Raw genomic sequence first — 24,112 nt, forward strand, 5'->3', positions numbered from 1 at the left:
GGGAAAAAATTCACAGTTCTACCACTTGAGGCAAGCAACTCATGTTGGAAACATCCTAGGGATATGAGCTACGAATTTTAGGTAAATAAAATATAATAAAGTATGAGAATCCCGGTCTAGAAAGCCAAGAATAATGGCCGAGAGGATTTGTCGTGCTGACAACACGACACCTCGTAATCTGCAGGCCTTCCAGCTGAGTAGCGGTCGCGTGGTAGGCCAAGGCCCTTCAGGGCTATAGTGCCATGGGGTTAGTTTAAAGTATGAAAATATATTCTTTATGTATTCCTAAAATTTACAATCCTTTTCTTAATCATCATCATCTGGACAATTAGATTAGCAGTTTGCCTTTTTCAACCACTACGAGTGCTAATGTGAGTCAATGCAGAGTTTTGCTTAAGCCCTTATTCAGTGTGGACATTTTTCAAAAGTCAAAAACCGCCTGAGCATATTGAGCCAAGGAACACATTACAGAAAGAATTATGTAAATAATTCAATTTGGCTAGGATTTGATTAAAAAAAGAAAACTATTAAAGAAAGAAACAATTTTAGGCTGCTTTTCCAGAACTGCATTTAGGCTGGAAGTGATTTTTGAAATTTGTTTGTTAGTTTGATAAAGCTATCCAAGACTCACAATTTGAAATCTTTCCAGGCCCTTTAGCCCTTCATCTTTTGGCACAATTGAGGAAAATACTTTGTCTGCTAAGAAATGTTTTCAACATTTAAAAAAATCAAACCTTAAAACCCATTCAACAAGGCAAGTGCTTTGAGCATAAATCTAGTTCAGATACAGTGAAGAGTCATGTGTTCTAAAGCTCAGATTCATGCAATATTTCAGTACTGCACTTATAAACAAACAAACAAACAAACAAACAAACAAACAAACAAACAAACAAACAAACAAACAAACAAACAAACAAACAAACAAACAAACAAACAAACAAACAAACAAACAAATAAATTTAGACAGGGCCATGGTTTATCTCCACTCCTTTTCAAATTGTCATGGAAAAAATTGTAAGAATTTGGAATGAAAAGCTGAAAGAATCCAAAATATTGCCACTCGTGCTGGGAAGAAAGAACAAAGGTGTTGCAATAAATTGCCTAGCATTTGCAGATGACTTTGCCATTCTTTCAGAAAGCCTTACAGATGCAGCAATGCAATTCAATCTCCTTGAAAAGACAGCCAACATGGCAATTTTTGACAAATATAAAAAGTGCCCCGAAGTTTTTAGTAGCGGATATTGGTCAAATAGAAAAGGTAAAGAAATTGAAATATTTGTGTGAGACAATTCAAGAAAATGGTTTAGAAAAATCTGTTATAGAGGAGAGGATACAAAAGATGGAAAGAGCTTACGGTATAATTAAGAATACTTACAACAAAAAGCGCTTATCAACAGATCTTAAAATAAAGCACTACAACACAGTAGTGAAACCAGAATGCCTGTATGCCAGCGAATGTCTAGCACTGAACTACAAGCTTGATAAATTAGATATATTAGAAAGAAGAATTATAAGGAAAATATTAGGTTCTCTAAGAATTGCAATATTTTGGAAATTAAGAGGTAACAATGAAATTTACCAGAACATAGAAAACATATCAGAAACAATAAAAAAAAAAGGAGATTGCTATTTCTTGGACACATTTATAGAATGGAGGACAATAGACTAACTAAACGAATCTTCAAGTACCTTTGGGAAAAGAAATCAACCACCACCTGGATTCAAGAAGACGAGAAGAAGAATTATTGGAAAGAAAGATTTTTAGGAAGAAAGTCTTACAAATAGAAGAATTCCAAGGGAGGAAGGAAAAGAAAACAGGCACAAAGTGGACTGAAGACAGGAAAAAGAAGCACAGTGAAACAATGAAAGAATACTGGAAGAAAAGGAAAGAACAACTAAGGAGGAAGAATTGAAATTGTAACGTGGTCCTTAGAAGGCTGAAATGCAAGAAGAGGAAGAAGAAGAATAAATAAATAAAGAAATAAATAAATAAATAAAGAAATAAATATAAGGTAAATTACAGAATTGAGTAGTACAATGTGTTAAATATTCTTCAAAGTTACATCATCAATAATGTGGCGTAACATATCGGGATATGCCACAAAAAATCTTATTTTTGATTTTTGAAAATTGGCACATCTGCATACTATAAAGTACAATAGTTTAATAATAATTACTGCACTGTTCAACTGTGAAAGCAAACCATTTAACAATAAACAACAATGGCATTCTGAAACGTATGTGCATGCGCATGGGTGAAATTTACCTAGTCGATGTTTCTCTCACACTATGAGCGGAACTAACAAACCTGCACAGATGATTCAAGGTCAAGAAATTTTGAAGGGTTTATTTGAAAGGTACTGAGAGAGGAGGCCTGAAGAGCACATTAGAAATAACTGAAATATACATTTCCATTTTTACCTGGGTAATTTTTATCCAAATGCGCATCTTTACGGGTTAACCATAGTGGAAATTCTTATGTCCAGTTTACTGCTGAAATTCTCATCCTTCCTGTGAAAGTCTCCAAATACTCAACTGCTCCTGTTATAAAACAGGTGTTATTTTGCTTCTCTCCCCAACACTGTGGTAGCAATGATCATAACTGAATAGCAAATAGGATGAATTCTTAACAAAATCCTGGATCAACATCATGACCACCATCCACAGCTTCCAGCCACTGGCCAGGTCTGTTTAGAACATAACCTTTTCGATTGTCTTCTGTCTTCCCACTCTCTCTCAGTCATCTCTTTGGTCCCTCACCTGTTCCTTGTCTCCTTTCAGCTATTTATCTCTTGGAATTCCTCTTGGTCTCCTACCTTCCACCCACATCTAATGCATCTTCTTAGGTATCCTCTTCTTCTCCATTCTCTTCGCGTATTCATAACATCTTAGCCTTAACTCCCCTATCCTATCCTCCAATGGTTCTACTTGCACTAGTTCCCTAAGTTGCCCATTTCTTATCTATTTTTGTTACTCCTAATCTACTTCTCAAAAATTTCATCTCACTGGATCTTAATCTTAAATAGATACTGGCTGTTTCATGCCTGGTCCTAGGATATGATATTGAATTAATAGCAATCCCAACTCCAATAATATAATATGGTCATCTTTCTTGGATCTTAGGAAGGTAAGGTGAGTTTAGATCTAAAACTGTGAAGAAAACGAAATTCTTCCTGCAAAAATATGCTCCATAATCATTATTGTGTATGGTTATTTTTAAACAACTTATGAAGGCATTTAAATGTTGAAATTTTTTCCTGTTTTATTCCCCTGCTATTAAAATAATGTTTATAATCTTTGAATAAAAGTTTTGATGCAATCTGTTAATAGTTTTAGCAGTTACACTGAGACTTAAATATGTATAACCAAGTTAAAATATAACTTTGAAACATTATTTTATATAATTCCTAATACATGTGTTGTATTCACTGTTTTCTAAACAAATTATGTCATAATTTATTACATAAGAAGCAAATGTTTCTGATGTGGCAAATATAAGAACAGATAAAAATCCCAAGCTTTTATAAGAATATTTTTGTTATGTGAATGCAGTCCCATATGGATTAAAAAAAAAAAAAAAAAAAAAAAACAACAACACATGTGTAGTTAACTTATCAGATAGTTACAAAACTTCTTTATTCAGGATAGCCATAATGAGTTACTGTAAACAAGTTTATATGAAAGAAGGCAAGTAAAAGTTTACATTCCCTCATTTTAGTAAAATTATTCAAAAGAGGCCTTTATGTCAAAATCATGAGAGTGGGTATGTCAGGTTGCAAATGCTGTGAATGAATTCTGAATGGGTGCACCTGCATCCTGAAATCTGAATTTGGTAGTTATTGTCAGGAAAATGAGTGAAAGCACAAACAAGGTTTGTGGTAAGAGATAAAAACAGGAAGAACAAAGGAAGAAGACAATTGGAAGGAAGGAGAAAGGGTAATCAGTGTATGGTGCTGGATCGATAGCTCCAGTCACTTAAGTGTGGCCAGTATCCCCTATTCGGGAGATAGTGGGTTCAAACCCCACCTTCGGCAAACCTGAAGATGTTTTTCCATGGTTTCCCATTTTCAAACCTGGCAAATACTGGGGCTGTACTGGTACCTCAGTTACAGCCACAGCCGCTTCCTCCCCACTCCTAGCCCTTTCCTGTCCCATCATCGCCATAAGACCTATTTCTGTTGGTGCGACGTAAAGTAACTTGCAGAGTGAGTGTATGATGCTACAAAGTTATGATGCTTGTATGAATACTTGAATATAGATAGCATCAGATTTTACATTTCTGTGCCCTTAGGTACAAGTGTATCATGCTCACCCCCCCACCCGCCATCACCAACATGAACAATAGTCAAGTACAATATTTGAAATAAGAACAGAAAATATGGAACACAATATAAGTAATATTATTTAAAATTATGCAAAACCAGAGTAGGCCTTTTCAGAAACTGATAACTTTAAATGAAAATAAACTCATCAATCACAGAAGTTTCCACCTCACTTTGATGGTAGCAAATTTTTGAATAAAATTTTCATAGTTGAAATGTTTTTCTTTTACATTTACAATTTTGCTTTACATTGCACTGGCACAGATAGGTCTTATGGTAATGATGAGATAGGAAAGGCCTAGGAGTGGAAAGGAAGCAGCTATGGCCTTAATTAAGAAACATCCCCAACATTTGCCTGGTGTGAAAATAGCAAACCATGGAAAACCATCTTCAGGGCTGCTGACAATGGGGTTCAAACCCACTATCTCCCAGATGCAAGATCACAGCTGCGCACCCTTAATCGCATGGCAGTTGAAACTGTCATCAGTCAGTCAGGAAGTCAACTTTGATATGGAGAATGGATGAGGCATTCAGTCTCTCTTCTGATATAGTGGAGCGAAGGTAAGAAAACTTTTAGAAGCCAAAAGTGAGTATTCTACAGAAGAGTTTGTATATCATACAAGTTTGTCAGAAAAGCCACTGCTCTTTAGAGATTATGGTTAACAAGGAAGAGGGCACTGTCATATTGTTAGCCAGTGGTCATGTGTCAAGAAACTAAACTGTCATAACTTACTGAAGGGGGTTGAGAATGATGGATTGAAAGTACATATCTTGGCTGTTGGATAAGTAAGATTACACAGGTGTTCCATTGTGTTCTAAAAATAAATAGCAAAAAATTATTCAAAACATACAAAATATATTGTTGTAGATATTAACAAAAATAGTACATATGAGTCATGCCACTGCCCCTAGGCATGTGCCTAGTGGGCCTACATTATAAATCCACCTTCGAGTATACATTATATATACAATATAACCTTTCTCAAAAAAAAATATTTAATGTTCAGGATGTTCCTTGCCCATTAATTTTAGCCTGATAGTCTACAAAACTTGTGCATAGGCGTACATACCACTTTACATACGGTAATGAATAAGTTTTGGCAGACATCCATTTTAGAAAATAATGATAACTTACAGAGACATCTTCTGTCAAATCTAATAATATATTCTAATGCCATAGGAATATCATTTATATATTCATGATAACAGAACTGGTATTCATATAGCTCTAATAACTATTACAAAAAGTTATACATTAAAATTCAGCATGTAGAATAATATTTCAAATTGCTTTAATAAAATTTGTGATAAATTAAGAACTAGTGTGCAAATTGTCTCCACTCCTATCTTAATTTTAGTGAACATGCAGAATATATTTACAAATTGATAAAAACTTTCAAAATATTAATACCGGTACTCAGTAGAATCTTTCCATTGCTGGATGTTGTTTTCTTGGTTGAATTCTGGTTAGGGTTCTGTTCGTTGTTCTGAGTCATCTTATACCCTTATTTCCTAGGGAGAGGGAGAGATGGTTATGGTTTCTTTCTTTAATTGTATGTATGCTATTCTCCTTAACAGAACAATTACATCATTTTTAACACTATGGTTTACACTTTTCCTAGATTCATTTCCTAGCTCTTAACATAAATATAACTTCCATCACTGAACTCACTTGCTTGTGCCAGACTGTTCCTGTCCATCCTCCCTCATGAGTAACGTCTTTCACTTCAAGGTCAGGAAAGCGCAAACTTGTCGAGATGGTTGGAAGAGCTTTGCAACATCTAGTTCAGATGCCCAATATTAGCTGCTGATAGAAAACCTTATGAACTGGAGAATGGTGGAAAGTTTGGTGCACAAAGCAGCAGCCTCTGAATTGGAAGATGATTTATAGGAGATAGGAGTTATATTTTGCAAAATGATCAGAACAGACTCTTAGCTTGCATTATCTGCAGCTATTCTATACAAGAAACATTTTTATGATATGTTGCTCATTTGCTTATATTTGAACACCTTCAACCAATTTTCATCACCATGATATACACATGTGATTAAAATGTGTTCTAAGTGATTACCATCTGATTGTCCTGGCTGGCTCACCACACCGAAGGAGTTCATTTTTGATTTAGACAGAATGAGCTTTCATTATCAATGCAATGGCCTGTTGTTCATTCGCCGCTGACAGTAAACGTTTGTAATCAGTACAGTGAAGAGTTCTCCATTCACTACCCATAGTGAACTTTTGTGATCATTGCAATGACTTGTTCTTCTTTTCCTGTTCACAGTGAACTTATGTGATCAGTGCAGTGAATTGTTCTTCATTTGCTGCTCATAGTGAACCTTTGTGATTAATCCGGTGATTCATTCTTCATTTACTGCCCATAGTGAACTTGTGTGATTAGTGCAGTGACTTGTTCTTCATTCACTGTTCATAGTGAACCATTGTGATCCATCCAGTGTCTCGTTATTCATAAAACTGGGCGAGTTGGCCGTGCGCGTAGAGGCACGCGGCTGTGAGCTTGCATCCGGGAGATAGTAGGTTCGAATCCCACTATCGGCAGCCCTGAAGATGGTTTTCCGTGGTTTCCCATTTTCACACCAGGTAAATGCTGGGGCTGTACCTTAATTAAGGCCACGGCCGCTTCCTTCCAACTCCTAGGCCTTTCCTATCCCATCGTTGCCATAAGACCTATCTGTGTCGGTGTGACATAAAGCCCCTAGCAAAAAAAAAAAGTTATTCATAAACTGCTCATGGTGAACTTTTGTAACCAGTGAAGTAACATGTTCTTCATTTTCTGCTCATAGTGAACTTAGTGATCAGTGCAGTGACTTGTTATTCATTCATTGCTTATGGTGCAAATGAAAAGTCTGCTTTGACTATTTTGTGTAAGCCTGCCTGGTGACATTGTTAAGGTCTGACACCGTGGTTAACTGGTTCAAGTCCTGTTCAAGTCACCATCATGGTAGGAGAGGTGGTGCTATACAATGTCTAACCACTAGGTTGCTTGTCAAAAGTCTGGATTCGATTTCAAACCTCTGCGTTGTTCATATGGAGCGAGGGCATATGTCGCTATTGATAGTGATTTGTCCCTCGGATGGAGATGTTAAGACCTGAGCCGACCTCTTGGTGTCATTTGATGGGAAAGACTATGAGCCGACACTGGGTTTTACCCTCTCTCTAACACATTATTATCATCAACCTACATCCAGATACACAGGTCACCCATGGGCATTAAATAGAAAGACCTGCACCCGGCATTAAAGCCATTCAATAAGTAAAATAATTTTGTGTACTCTGATGATGATAACTCTGCTATAAATAATCATCCTATTCCATTCTACCTGCAGGTAAATTTTTACCATTCTTGTGCTAACAAAATTTTCGATTAGCACTCCGTTACATGCATAATAATTGTATCGTGGTTACACGCATGGCGGGGATTCCCTCATCATGCATAAATAAGTGAATAAATTGTGTCTTGTTTGTTCTATTGAAGGAGAAAGGACCTAAAAATCTTCCTCACAGTACTGTTGCTTACTTAAAGTTATTTAATTTTTGTTATGACCTGAATTAAAATAAAGGGGAAGCAATATTCCCTCGCTCATATTCCTGATTTTTTATATGTCCTAACACGCATAGGTGGAGATTCCTCACAGCATTCATTTTACAACATCTTTGTATTTTTCTAGTTTTTCAATGTATAATAAACACTACAGTAAAATTCACATCAATAAAGAACAAGTAAAATAGTAACAATAGTAAAAAATAGTAAAAGTAGTAAAAGTAAAATACACAAAACAAAAAGAACTAAAAATATGAATACTGTAATTTATTCACATATTCATTGAGAGCACTAAAATCCATCGTACGCTCAAAAGGGTACCATTCCTAAAAAGGAATATAAAAAGAACAATGAGTAATAGGTGAAGGTATAACAAGAGCAACACCAACAAAAGTCAAGAATATAACTTACAATAGTCACACGGTCACATGCATATGCGGGAACTCGCCGCTCGTGCACACACCTCACCAGTGACTAACAATGACTCCACTCTGTGCGGATGATGTCCTGGAGAACAACCCTTCACGCACCTCAATAAAATTCAAAATTAATGAAAACATTTAAACAGCACGGAATCCCCGCTCTGCATGTAATGGAGTGCTAGCAGCTAATATCATGTTATATCTGATCCTAATATGTTAACTAGATATTGAGTGGCAATTTCAACGATATCAACATCATTGCATTTTTCTGACCTTGATACAACAGAGATTCTGAAACAGTCAAGTCCTGTTCTCTTCCATACACCATAATATTAGGTTGGCAAAGCCTGCGAAGTATTTCAGTTTCTTCCCTTTTATGATTTTTTCCTTCCTTTGGCTCACTCTTTGAGAGATTATGATTTTTCCTTCTCCACTTTCATGTTAGGAGGGGCTGATAGTACCATTGAAATGAAATGGAGTATGGCTTTTAGTGCAGGGAGTGTCCGAGGGTAAGTTTGGCTCGCCAGATGCAGGTCTTTTGATTTGACACACGTAGGCGACCTGCACGTTGTTATGAGGATGAAATGATGATGAAGACGACACATACACCCAGCCCCGTGCCAGCAAAATTAACCAGTTATGGTTAACATTTCCGACCATGCCAGGAATCGAACCTGGGACCCCTGTGACCAAAGGCCAGCAAGCTAACCATTTAGCCATGGAGCCGGATGATAGTACCGTTCCATTGCTTTGTGCCTAGAAGAACAATTCACCACCATCACATTAACTTTGAATAAAATAGTGACTACAATTTGAAGTGTTCTTTAAAGAAAAAGAGAACATATTCTTTCAGAAGTATGTGGTAATCTTCACAGTTGCTGAGCAGTTTAACACTTTCAACACTATGCCCGTACAGGATAGAGTCTTTCGTTGTTATAGATGGTGCCCGTATACCATACGGGTGTGTTTACAGGCAGCTCCGCGTATCCCATACAGTTCCCGTCCCTTGCTTGGAGGCAGTAGTTCACTAGAACACAGCAGTTATCGGGAAGTTCGAACTGAAATTATAAAAAGGAGTAGTTTCTCCTTGCCATGACCTCTACCGAAGCACTCAGTGTGCCAGTTGCCGAGTGCTCCAAATCTGTCATGCTTAGGGAATTCGATCCGAGTCCTTATTTCTGATTCTGGGATTTTGGAATTACACTTGGTCAGTCCTGGGATCCCAGGATAGAAGGTAACAAATAGAAAATAAGAAAATCTTACAGAAATCAGCTGTTTAATCAGCAAATTGAAATTTAGACAAAATCAACATATTTTACGTTATACACCTAGCTAATGTAATCACTCTAACTAATCAGACTTAGAGTCAGACTAATCAGATTTAAAATCACTCAGTCTCTATGTTAAATTTTTTTTTCCAAGAATCAATGAGATCTCTTTAAACTTACATAAATTAAAAAAATACTTTATGTAACAAACAATGAAAATAAACTTTGGAAATTAACAACAATCTCTCTGAACATAGACTAAATAGACGACTTTCATGTAACAACGTAATAAGTAGGTAGAAAGTTTCTTAGCAAAAGGTATTTAAAAATAACATTAATCAGTCACATTTTACATTTCTTGTAAATATAAAGAAAACCAATTTAATAGGACAATTCTAATTTGAATTGTGAAAATATGATCTGAGAAATAACAATGTGTCCAGTGTCTCATCACCAAGCCTGCTTTCTCAATTTGTTGCACACATATGCAGCTGCTGAGAAAGCGCGTTTAGGTTCGATGGAAGTTGGAGGAATCGTTAATAAATACTTATAAGCCTGCTCTAGGTTATAGCTCCGAGTAGAATTTGAAGGCTCGTATAGGTTCATTTCCTTCTTAACAATTCTGGAAAATTCATTTTCATTTTATTTTCAGGAGACAATTTTCATGCTGTTTTCTAGTCCAGCTGAAGCTTTTCTTTGAGCATCAGATCACTTTTTTTCTGTATTTGTAGGCTCGACTTGTATATTCTGTTCTTCCTCTTCGTCATATTTTACCATTTCATCTCTCAATTAAAGAATCAATCTGGTTATTTTATCAGGGCTTTGCTTGGACTTGAAAATGTACGTTTTATTTCATCATCGAATGCCAACGCCACTTTGTCACTATGAAGATTTTGTAGGTAGCATAATACGCCATTCAACTCATTTCTTCGGCGATCTTTCATGTGCTTTTGTAAATGTATTTTGAATTTAGAAACCAACTCAGAGCTATTGTCATTTAACTGTTTAAAAAGAAACTTAAGGGCAACACCAGCTGTGTATAAATTCGCATCAGTGCAACAGAGTGCTTATACAGTTACTTTGACTGGAGCCAAGATTTTAATGATTTCATCAATGAGCTCAAAATTGGACTCTTTCAACTGCACTGGATTATTCAAATCGATAAGCGCCTTTTTGACGCTAAATTTCAAGAAGGCATTCACTCTTCTCACTCACACGGGAGGGAAAATATACTAATGCACGCATTGTGGTCAGACTTTCATGCACATAGGGGATGAGCAATACAGTCATGCGCTAAATGAGAACAGGCATTTACACACTGAAAAGACGCATAAATAACACACTGAGAGTTTCGCTTCATGCAGTCTATTTTGCAAATTTTTAAAAATGATGTCAATCCCAAAAATCCCGGGATCCTGAAAACTTAATCCCGAAAACTACAGGATTGAAAAGCGGTTGGGATCCCGGGATCAAATCCTCTAGTTGCGCTGCCAGCTGTGTTACGGTACAATCATGTCCTCACACCGGCTCAATGATAGTGATATCTTGAATATTTTTTTAGTGATAAATACTCTGCTTATGAACCAGATCACATATCAAGTAATAGTTCGGGCAAGATTTTTATTTATTATGTCATTTTTGAATGCAAGCTTTTAGCTGCATTATTTTAATCCAAATAAAAACGATAGAACTACTTCACTTCTTCAGAAATTATTGCTCATTTTTTCATTTAGATGAAGAGACACAGGCTGATTCACCTGTACCACAAAAAAGAAAGTGTGTGTATAGGTGGCTTAAATAGCAACATTAAATGATTCGTTTTTATTGTTTGAACAAGATTATTGGTATAACTTGAATGTAAAAGTTATTTGAGTACATTGAAAAAAATGTTTTTCATAAGACTAGTATAATTAAATTACTTTTGATATGTACTTCCTGATTAAGATCTTCATATTGGATGGCTGACTCCTTCATATGATACAAAAATCAGGTATATACTATGTTTCACTGTTATGTAATAAATTAAAATTCAGTAAAAAGCCCAGTTTATTGCCAGGGTCCATGTTAAAATAAGGTAGTGCTGAAAATTTTAAGAAAATGTTTATTCTTTAGGTGAGGGAGTTGAGGGAATAGAAGTTACCTGATTCTTATTGGGATTTGTAGCACAGAAATAGTACATTTCTTCTTTTCTAATCAGTGAACATGAACAGATCTGAGTTGTATATGTTCTTGTTTCAGACTCTTGATGAGATGACTGATGCAGCAGTTCCAGAAAAGATTCGTCTTAACAAAGATCTGAATATTGAAGAACCAATTAGTGAGTAGTAATAGGAAATATTTTAATCCAGATAGAATACAATTATACAGACTTTTGGGTTTATGCTATGTGAAAGAGAACTTTACTACATTTTAACAGTCATGGTTGGTTGAGGTTTATTTCCAGCAAGGTGGAAGAAACTGTGGGAAATTCTCAAGCACACTACATATATCACCAATATACCAAACTTGTAGTTATGGTATACACACTTATAGTATACGTACTTATAGTTATGGTATACACACTTATAGTTATAGTATACATACTTATAGTTATGGTATACATACTTATAGTTATAGTATACATACTTATAGTTATGGTATACATACTTATAGTTATGGTATATATACTTGTAGTTATGGTATACATACTTATATTATACATACACATACTTATAGTACCGTGTACATACACATACTTATAGTTATGGTATACATACTTCGAGGATGTGAGAAACTTCATGGGATGTAAAAACTACAAGGAAGTGAAAAGAACAGCAGGACTAAGAGGAGAATGGTTGCAGTTACAACACTGTATGATGATGGGCACTCCACTCATTGATGGAATCTTATGAGACTGATGTGGTGATAGGAGTGGAATCGTGGTTGAAAGAAGGGGTGGGTAATAGAGAAGTATTTCCTGAAGGGTACACAGTCTATCGTAGAGACCGAGGAGATAAAAAGGGAGGGGGGGTGTTTATTCTGGTGAAGGAAACTTACTGTTCACATGAATGGTTTACCGATGAAAGGGATGAAATATTAGGGATAAAATTAGTTTGTGATAATATGAAGGAGGTGGGAATTATAGGAACATACAGGCCTGGAAGAGAGGAAAGAGACATGGAAATCTTTGAAAAAATAATAGATTATACTTGTAAAAACAATAATAATGATATGGTAATAATTGGGGGAGATCTAAATTTGCCTGAAGTTGAATGGAAAGGAGCTGCAAGTGAAGCCCATGAACAGAAACTGGCAAATAAGTTAATTTGGGAGGGAGGATTTACACAAGTAGTACAAGAACCGACTCGTCTCAATAACTTACTAGATGTATTCTTGGTTAAACCATGGGAAATTGTTGATAAAACTGAGGTAATTGAAGGAATAGGAGACCATAAGGCTGTAATAATGGATGTAGGACTCGTACCAAAAAGGCTTAATAAGAGGGTTACACAAGACAAGAAATTGTACAGAAAAACTAAAGTTGATGAATTTGGGACTTACCTTAAATCACAATTCAATTGTTGAATAAGTGAAGGGAGTAACGTGGATACACTTTGGGCTAAATTTAAAGGAATTATTTGGGAAGGAGAGAAGAGATTTGTACCTGTTAAGAAGGGTAAAATGACCTCAGACCCTGTTTATTATACAAGGGAAATAAGAAAATTAAAAAGAAAATGTAGAATAGTAAACAGGAAAATCAAAGAGGGTAGGGAGAGTAGAGAAACTAGAAAACAGCTAATGAGGGAACTGAATAGAGTGAAAAAGGAAGCAAAAGAGAATTATATGAATGGCATACTTCAAGAGGGTAATGACCACAAAGGGAAATGGAAAAAGCTGTATTCATATATCAGGAATCAAAAAGGAAAAGGAATCCAAATTCCTACAATGGTGGGAGAAGGGGGTGAACACTATTTAACAGATACTGAGAAAGCAAACCTATTTAGTAGGGAATTTAGAGATTCAGTAGATGATTGTCAAGAGTTGGAAACCGAAACAGAAGATAGAGAGGGAGAGAGACAGAGGGAAACAAGAAGCTTCTCATTCACAAACGAAGATATTTTCAGAGAAATCCAACTGCTTCAGCAAGGAAAAGCAGCAGGAAGTGATCAAATTACTGGGGAGGTATTAAAGACAATGGGGTGGTACATAGTGCCTTATTTAAAATTTCTCTTTGACTATGTCATAAATAATAGTGTAATACCAAAGGAATGGAAGGAATCTATAATAATACCAATTTATAAAGGAAAGGGTGATAAAAGGAAACCAGAGAACTACAGACCAATCAGCCTGACCAGTATAGTTTGTAAAATTCTGGAGAGTTTAATATCGAAGTACATCAGAGGGATATGTGATGATAAAAATTGGTTCATGAGGAGCCAGTATGGATTTAGAAAGAAGTTTTCTTGTGAGGCACAACTGGTGGGATTTCAGCAGGACATATCAGATCAGTTGGATTCAGGAGGTCAGTTAGATTGCATAGCCATAGATCTTTCCAAAGCCTTTGATAGAGTGGAACATGGAATATTATTAAAGAAATTGGAGGGAATAGGACTGGACGTAAGGGTTACACATTGGATAAAAGCATTTCTAAATTCAAGGGTTCAGAAAGTCAAAGTAGGAAATAATGTATCTCAGGAAGAGAAAGTTTGGAACGGAATTGCACAGGGTAGTATAATCGGTCCGTTACTTTTCTTAATATACGCAAATGATTTAGGGAACAATATAACATCAAAAATAAGATTGTATGCAGATGACATAATTGTTTATAGGGAAATAAACAACATTGAGGATTGTTCAGAATTACAAAGGGACCTTGAAAGTATCCAACAATGGGTTGAAGAAAATAATATGAAGGTTAATGGAGGCAAATCAACTGTTACAACTTTTACAAACAGGAGCTTTAAAACTGAATTTGAATATACTTTGGATGAGGTAGTTATCCCAAAAGATGGCAAGTGCAAATACTTAGGTGTGAGATTTGAAAGTAATTTGCACTGGAAGGGTCATATTGATGACATTGTTGGGAAAGCATACAGATCATTACATGTCATAATGAGGCTACTTAAAGGATGCAACAAAGAATTAAAAGAAAAAAGTTACTTGAGTATGGTTCGTCCATTATTGGAATATGCAAACAGTGTTTGGGATCCTCACCAAGAATACCTAATAAAAGAAATAGATAGTGTGCAGAGGAAAGCAGCAAGATTTGTAACAGGGGATTTCAGGAGAAAGAGTAGTGTATCAGAAATGTTAAAGGAACTTGGGTGGGAAACTTTAAGTAAGAGAAGGGAGAAAACTAGACTTATAGGATTATATAGAGCCTATAAAGGAGAAGAAGCATGGGGAGATATCCGTGAGAGGCTTCCGTTGGAAAATAATTATATTGGCAGGACTGACCACAAATATAAAATTAGAAGGAATTTTAGCAGAAGCGATTGGGGTAAATTTTCATTCATTGGGAAGGGTGTGAAGGAGTGGAACAGTTTACCAGGGGTAGTGTTTGATACTTTTCCAAAATCTGTACAGATATTCAAGAAGAGAATAAACAGCAACAGAGAAAATAAATGAAGTGTTAGAGGGCATTCGACCAGTGCAGGTTATTGTAAATTAAAAAAATGTGTGTGAATAAATTAATTCCATCCCCTGGTCTAAGGAGTTTGGACAGCCAAAGTAGGGGACTGCCTGCAGGGGTGAAGTACAGTGGGGACTTCGAGGGCCCTGGGACCGCTACGGTAGCTGTGAAGGCCCTTCAGAAACTCTGAAAAGTGGTGGCAAAAGGGGCTCTGGTTAAAACGCAGCAGGTCGTTATGCTACTTAGGTTCCAGAATGGGGGGGGAAAAAAGTAAATAAATGCAATGTAAAGTTTAATCTTATACCAGTTGTATAGTATCATTTGAAGTAATTCCACATACTGTATATCAGTTGACTATATTTGTAAGTAGTACAGGAGATATTATAAGTAGAATTTTGTAAACAATATAAATTTATTAAGGATGAGCTGTGTGTTTAATAGAAAACATTGTTAGCGTAAATTGTATAATATTGTATTATAGGAAAAATTTTCTTCTCTTGTTAATTTAATATTTAGTGCTTGACAATAATGTATTTTAGTGTACCATTTGCCACCAAGGTAGACACCTCATTTGCAAATAAAGAGATTTTGATTTGATTTGATTTTGATGATGAGTTATGATACATCCTCTATATTGGCATATCCTCCTGGTGTCCAGCTGGTTGTACAAGTCTTTGTAATTATAGTGCTTTGCAGCAGCCACTGTTCTCTTCACTGCCAATTTTAGTGAATGATATTGTTCACAATCAGTTTTGAGATGGGCACTCCACTCAGCCCTGAAGGCTAACCTCTTTTCCTTAATGGTCCATTGAATTTCTTCGTGCCGCAACCATGCTTGGTTATCAACAAATTTTCACTCTGGCTTTGTTTTACCCAAAGTGTCAACTGCAACCTGATGTATTTGTCCCACAGCATTGTCTCATATTTCTTCTGTTGATTCCCCTGGCTTCATTGAGAAGTTTACCAAGGCAGTTTTCAGCTCATTCTTAGTGGAATTGATTTTCCACCATCTAAGTTGTTCATGTCCAGTCTTCAGTGTTCCAGTCTGCCTCAGCTGGCTTGTTCAGATGTCTAGCATGATACTGGTGTTGGGGTACAATGCTGTCATAGGAAATCACTTTGGTATTGACCAGTAACTTCAGATCTTGTCTTTGAACTAATCAGAAGTTTATCTGCATAGCATGCCTACCACTGTTGGCTAGGTGTGTTGATCTTTTCTTGAAGAATGTACCGTATTAGCTATAGCTAGGTATTATGCTTCAGCAATGTCCAGTATATGACATCCATCATCATCACTGCTTTGACTGCTGTTTTGTCTCTGGGGTATAGTAGTGGACCCAAGTTTCATCTGTAGTCACAAACCATATCCATATCCCCCATGACTGCACGTATCTGCCATTCTGAGAGCCAACAGGATCCTTCAATTCACCTCCAACGATGTTGGACCCTTTCGGACAATAGCTTGCAGACTGTTGCAGAATTCCTCCTTGACATTATCTGTGCACCCAGATATACGTAGGTGGATTGAAAAGTTCTCGGAATGTACTAGAATTAAGTATCTTACCTCAGTGGAACTGCTTTTATTTTTCAACATAATCTTCCTGTAGACTAATGCATTTGGTCCAGCGATGTTCCAATGCCTTGATCCCATCTCGAAAATGAGATTCCTCCAGGCCTGCAAAATACCTCTCCAATTCGGCTGTCAGTTCTTCCCTTGTAGAAAATCTCCGTCCACCGAGGAAAATTTTCAGCTTGGGAAATATATGAAAGTCTGATGGTGCCAAATCAGGTAATAAGGTGGATGTGGAAACAATTTGTACCCCAGTTCATGAAGTTTTGCCATGGCAATAACTTGTGTGCAGCGGAGCGTTGTCCTGATGAAAGATGACCCTTTTCCTTGCCAAACCAGGCCTTGTTTCGCATATCTTTTCCTGTAGTTGGTCTAGGAGGTTTGCATAGCATTGCCCCTTAATTGTTTGGCCAGTAGGAAGATAATCTATCAGCAGAATGCCTTTTGTATCCCAGAAAACTGAGGCCATGACCTTTCCGGCCGAATGCACTGCCTTTACTTCCTTTGGTGGTGGTGAATCAGTATGTTTCCACTGCTTTGACTGCTGTTTTGTCTCTGGGGTATAGTAGTGGACCCAAGTATCATCTGTAGTCACAAACCAGCGCAAAAATCTTGTTGGTTGCACTGAAAACGGGCCAGACTTTGTTCGGACATTTCCAATCTGGTGCGTTTATTGTCCAATGTTAAAAATTAAATAATTGAAAAGGAGGTTCAACCTATTCAATACTTGAAAGAAAGAAATGTAGTAATTACATTCTTATTTAAATGGGACCGGTTTCAACCTTAGTCCAGGTCATCATCAGCCGTAAAAACATGTACAATGTTTATGAATATTGGAGGTCAGTTTCACACTCTGATAGGCACAAAGACACGACACCACATTCTGTCATGCACAAAGTCACAACACTATCAACTAATATACGAAGAAATGTAGTAATTACATTCTTATTTAAATGGGACCGGTTTCGACCTTAGTCCAGGTCATCATCAGCCGTAAAAACATGTACAATGTTTATGAATATTGGAGGTCAGTTTCACACTCTGATAGGCACAAAGACACGACACCACATTCTGTCATGCACAAAGTCACAACACTATCAACTAATATATATTCGTATATACGAAGATCTTCGTATATTAGTTGATAGTGTTGTGACTTTGTGCATGACAGAATGTGGTGTCGTGTCTTTGTGCCTATCAGAGTGTGAAACTGACCTCCAATATTCATAAACATTGTACGTTCTTACGGCTGATGATGACCTGGACTAAGGTCGAAACCGGTCCCATTTAAATAAGAATGTAATTACTACATTTCTTTCTTTCAAGTATTGAATAGGTTGAACCTCCTTTTCAATTATTTAATTTTTAAGATCAATAATTTCAATACGGAACAATAACATTTTTATCTTTAAATTTATTGTCCAATGTCAAGAGCCGCGGCACCCATCTTGCGGATAATTTTTTCATACCCAGTTCTTCGGTTAAAATATAATATACCCATTCAGAAGACATCCCTACAGCTTCAGCAATCTTCCGCACTTTCAGTCAACGACCATGACCATTTTATGCACTTTTGCGATAAATTCTGGGGTCGTAACACTTTTTGGCCATCCACTATGCGGATCATGATCCAAGCTCTCCCGACCAAATTTAAACTCGCTGGTCCACTTGGCAACAGTTGAAAATGAAGGAGCAGATTCCCCCAGTGTGTTCTGAAAGTCAGCATGAATTTCCTTTGCTTTCATACCTTTCTTTACAAAGTATTTAATCACTGCTCGAATCTCAGTTTTTTCCATTGTCACAAATCACTACGCAGGAACAAGAACAAAGAGTCGTCACTACCACACTCCTGCAGCTAGAGCACTGACGCGCCATGTGTTCACTCACAAAGGATTTGTGATTATTGCGTGGGAACCTCGTTGCTCTAGCACTAACATCTAGCGGTGATTCCGAGAACTTTTCAAACCATCCTTGTAGATGAACCCTTTCCACATCAACCTCATCCTTTCTTTTCCTTTGTGGATAGAGTGGTAACCAGCTCACTGACTGAAAAGTGCATATCCCTGTGATCTTCATCTTGGTAATAGTGAAAAATATTGTTTCTAAACTACATTTCTGTTTTTTCTCTCAGGTGAATATGAACTAATAAAGCGAATCCGTGAAGTCGCTGAGAAGAACAAGGTCTGGCGAAGTTATATTGGTATGGGTTACTACAACTGCTGCGTACCTCATACCATCATGAGGAACATGTTTGAAAATCCTGGCTGGTAAGTTATAAGAGACAAGAATATTATGATAGAAGTAGTATGTACCATCAAAGAAAGGTAGGGAAGAGGAAAGGATAAACTTGACAGGGCCTTGTGGATAGACATTATATACAGTATATAAAATTATCTTTCTGTCTGTACTTTTTGAATATTAACCTGATACTTGGATTTTATACCATAAAATCAAACCCCATGGCACTACAGCCCTTGAAAGGCCTTGGCCTACCAAGCGAGCGCTGTTCAGCCCGAAGGCCTGCAGATTACGAGGTGTCGTGTGGTTAGCACAACGCATCCTCTCGGCCATTATTCTTGGCTTTCTAGACTGGGGTTCAGTTTAATTTCTGTCTGTCTGTCTATCTGTCTGTCTGTCTGTCTGTTTGTCTCTGTGTTTGTTATGACATCACAGGAAAATGGATAAGTGAATTTTCATGAAGCTTGGTATTTAAGGTTAGGATAAAGGTAAACAGGATCTTAACTATAATTTGTTCAAATAAAATCAGTTTCAGAGGAGATCTTGAATATAAAACTGGATATATCTCTCTTGTGATTGGTTTTACAGGAAAATTGCTCATAACAATACTCATTTAGGATATTATTTACAAGCTGTTTTGTTCTATACCTTTTACTGATACAGTGAAAATTAAGAGAAATATCAGTGCCAGTCATGTGCAATATGAAGTCCAAGAGCCGATAAGTAACTCTTGAGAAGTTGCTATGGAAATCATCCTGGCAATGTTTAAACACTTTGTACATCTGTCTGTAATCTATTTTTTAAATATTAGCCTGATACTTGGTTTTTATACCAGAAGGAGGTGATCAAATGAAGAGCAGCAATATTGCAAAAAGATGAAACTGCAAAAGGCCAGAGAGATCTAGGAAGCAAATAACCTACATAATGACAAGCTACTGACAACCACATGTCCTCCTATGTGCTTCAGAATCTCAGGAGCAAGTTGAGGGTTTGACAAAAATGTGATCATTGACATGCTAAATGCAATGCATAGCAAAGGTTAAAGGGAATGCACCCTTGGGGACATTTCTCCTCAATTATGTGCCTCAAGGAACCATGTAGACATACAGAGGAAGGGCAGCTAGACACTATATAAAATTACAAGGAAAAATCTTTCATCTTCACTCATTTATTGCTGTCTTCATAGATGAATCATTTCACATCTACGTTATTCTTTCTTTTTCCCTCTGGGTAGGGGATGGTAGAATACTGGTACAACATAAGAGGTCCTCCAGGGGCTCTCAACCTGGAAGCATGGGTTGTTGACTTTGAGTCCCCTAGCTGAGCCTGGCATTGTTTCTCCTTGCTTGTGCTAGGTTCCTCACTTTCATCTTTCCTATGTGATATCCCTTGGTCAATTCTTGTTCTCCCCCAACAACGTTATCAGCTTTGCAAAACCTTGGGTGTCTTTCATTTTCATCCCCTTTGTGGCCCTTTGCCGATACCCTCATTTGTCGAAGAGTCAGAACTCCTCCAATATTTCCTGTGGTTACTGTTAAGAGAGGATGGTTGCCTGGTTATACTTTCCCTTAAAACAATAATCACCACCACATTGCTTCTTGTTCTAGGCGCCTGCTGAGTTGTTTCTGTTTAGCAGCTTTATCAGGACTCACATCTGCACTCAGTGAGAAGGCTATTCTTGAGAGTTCCTGTCTTGAGGTAGAGATAGAAGACAATAAGCACAGAGCAGAAGGGGAAAAGAACAAACAAAACCCATTCATCAGACTTTTAATGACTCACATTTATCCATGCATTTTTAAAAATTATTGTAATAATTTTTAATATGTACAATATACTATACTGTACCAATTTTAATGGAAACGTTTCGTAAATACTCGCGAATAATTGTATTTTTTTCTAGCTACAGATGGCCCACAATGAGCTGAAACATGTTCTAGTTTTTATATAATGATTATTAGAACATGAATAGTGTACTGTACTGAAGTATTGAATAGATGGAACTCAAAGTTTTTATTGTACTCGCTTCAGAAATTGTTTAATGATTGCTGGTACAAACAGGTAGAAACAATGGCAGCAGAGTACTCAGAATGAGAAGATAAAGGTAGGGGTATTTCAGTCGCCTTGACAATGAATACTGCAATGTATTCGAAACGTCGGCAAACTGTACGTGATATGCGTACAAGTACAACACGGTTCAACCCGGAAAATAAATTAAATAATTCTTCACACCGTGGAAGCTTCACTTCTAAGATGAGGAGGATATGTTGCCTAGGAGAGTAATGAACTCAGTCATGGATGGTAAGAGAAATGGAGACCAAGACAGCTATTGTTACACCCAGTTTTTAATGACTTAAAGATAAGAAGTAGAGAACTAAACAAGACCACAGAGCTAATTACAGATAAAGTATTGTGGTGGCATTTAGTAAATTCACAGAGGCTAGCAGACTGAATGCTGAAAGGCACAACATTTTATATGAAGATGTATGTATCTAGAACATATTTCAGTAGTTAAAAAATAACTATTCAGTAACAATTACATTTTCACAATAATTACCATATGTTCTTGTAAGTTATGCATGTGATGTCAGGTCATCTTGTGGTATATGAATACAGAAGGAATATTTCTTAAAGAATTGCTGTTATATTAAGGAGAGTCATGACTGAAGTTTGGAACTTACAATTTACCACTTATCACAACCAAATTTAAAACACAAGCATATATTAACAAGATAGAGCACCACACAAATTTTTAAGTTGATTTGTTAATTTGTTGCAAAGTTTATGTTTATTTTTATATGCTGCATGGAAAATGCTCCTTGCAGCACACTTTTAATTATTTTTGGATTATAATTTGACAGACTTATCAACAATACTCATATAAGAGAGTAATCCCAAAAATAAGGTCTCCTATTTTGTTGAAATGGCGTATGGCTTTTAGTGCCGGGAGTGTCTGAGGACACGTTTAGCTCGCCAAATGCAAGGATTTTGATTTGACTCCCGTAGGCGACCTGCGCATCGTGATGAGGATGAAATGATGAAGAAGACGTCACATACACCCAGCCCCTGTGGCAGCGAAATTAACCAATTATGGTTAAAATTCCCGACCCTGCCAGGTATCGAACCTGGGACCCCTGTGACCAAAGGCCTGCACACTTACCACTTAGCCATGGAGCCAGACTCGTATTTTGTTATAAACACAGAACTCTGTTTGTGTGGCTGTTGGTCACAATATTGTGAAGAGTGTTTCCCGCGCTCGCATATAAACATGCACACGCCGCACTGAGGCACGCAGACTTGGCTTGGCAGCTGTTGAGAATGGAGCTCCCGTTGGGTGTTACCGCCAAGTGCGAAGTGGGCGCAGTTAAGGCAGAAACACACTACTGTCACTTCACGTGAGTTCGCGCGTATTGTGACGCAATCAAACCTGTCCAGAAAGGTGTGCTATGCCTTTTCCACACTGTATGAAATATAGGGTGATCACACTGCACTCATGTCACAGCTGCTGCCATTGGTTGATGTCATTGTGACATAGTATCTGGTGACAGCGCTCTTCACATGGAGCACAGTTTTCTGCTCTAGCACATATCTGGCGACGTGAAGTGTGAATAGAAGCAGTTTCTTTTAGCGACATGGAAGAAATGTTAATTGAATTGGTGTGGGTGCATGAGAATCTGTATGATGTACGTTTGATTAGCTATAGAAACGAGCAAATGTGGCATGAGGCATGGTACAAAATAGGAAATGAATTAAAGATCACACGTATTAATTTTAATAGGCATACAATTGTTGAAAGCAGTCGACAATTGTACTTGTGGTTATTATCCCAATATTATTGTTATTAGTAATAATAATAAAGATGGCCCACACGGTGTAGGGGTAGCGTACCTGCCTCTCGCCTGGAGGCCCCGGGTTCAATTTCCGGCCAGCCCGGGATTTTTCTCTCAACCTGAGGGCTGCTTTGTGGTCCACTCAGCCTACGTGATTAGAATTGAAGAGATATCTGATGGTGAGATGGCGGCCCCGGTCTCGAAAGCCCAGAATAACGGCCGAGAGGATGCATCGTGCTAACCACACGGCCCCTCATAATCTGCAGGCCTTTGGGCTGAGCAGCAGTCGCTGGGCAGGCCAAGGCCCTTTCAAGGGCATTATGTGCCAGGGGGGTAATAATAATAATAAAAAAATTAAAATACTACACAAATTACAAATACAAATTTTCCTGTTGAATTAGAGTTTGATCCATTTGTTACCACACAGTTTGTTTCTTCTTTGTTCAATTTATTCTTCCACGATGAACTGTTGGTAATTGCCATGGCACAGAGCCTTCAAGCGAGTTGAAGTAATTTTTGAAATTTTCTCATTTCTGAAAAGCTTGTGTAGGATTCCTCCGAATCAGTTGCAAATGCAGAGCATAATTTGGCCAACAATTTCATCCTTGATGAGATTATATAAGTAGTTGAATTCATCTTTGTTCAACCTGAAGTACATCTGAAATCTTTCTGGTTACCCATTTAGCTCCCTTACTAAATTTTGGTATTCACCGCAAATTGTCTGACACGTTGGCTGAATGGTCAGCGTACTGGCCTTCGGTTCAGAGGGCGCCGGCTTCGATTCCCAGCCGGTCGGGGATTTTAACCTTTATTGGTTAATTCCAGTGGCTTGGGGGCTGGGTGTTTGTGCCATCCCCAACATCCCTGTAACTCACACACCACACACAACACTATCCTCCATCACAATAACACGCAGTTACCTACACATGGCAGATGCCGCCCACCCTTATCACGTGATCTGCCTTACAAGGCTTGCATCTGGCTAGAAATAGCCACAGAAAATTTTAAAAAACCCCGCAAAGTACTTTCATGTACCCAAAGTCGTTTGCGACAGACAGTACTCATGGCAACAGAAACATCACAGGCAATTACAAGATCGTCAGAATCCGATGAACTGGGTGTACTATTGTAGCTTGCCATCAGACGAAGTATATTGCGATCTGTGAACGTGAGGACAGTGTGTTTCCTGTCTTCACGCTGAATGCAGTAACATCATCAACCTCCCCTCTACGCTGACTCAGCTCAGAGAGGGTTCATGTGAAGTGACAATTCCGCCTTTATTCGGCTCTTGAAT

General features: G+C 37.5%; 1 protein-coding gene across 1 annotated transcript in view; it reads left to right on the top strand.

Moving 5' to 3' along the window:
- The window catches only part of LOC136857704 (glycine dehydrogenase (decarboxylating), mitochondrial), a 110,064-nt gene that overhangs the window by 2,780 nt on the left and 83,172 nt on the right, over positions 1-24,112 (top strand). The window contains exons 2-3 of the mRNA XM_067136568.2: positions 11,811-11,889; positions 18,885-19,020. Coding sequence (XP_066992669.1) covers positions 11,811-11,889; positions 18,885-19,020 — 215 coding nt within the window. The remainder of the gene's footprint in view (positions 1-11,810; positions 11,890-18,884; positions 19,021-24,112) is intronic.

This window comes from Anabrus simplex, chromosome 1 (assembly GCF_040414725.1).
Source record: "Anabrus simplex isolate iqAnaSimp1 chromosome 1, ASM4041472v1, whole genome shotgun sequence".
NCBI classification, from domain to species: Eukaryota; Metazoa; Arthropoda; class Insecta; order Orthoptera; family Tettigoniidae; genus Anabrus; species Anabrus simplex.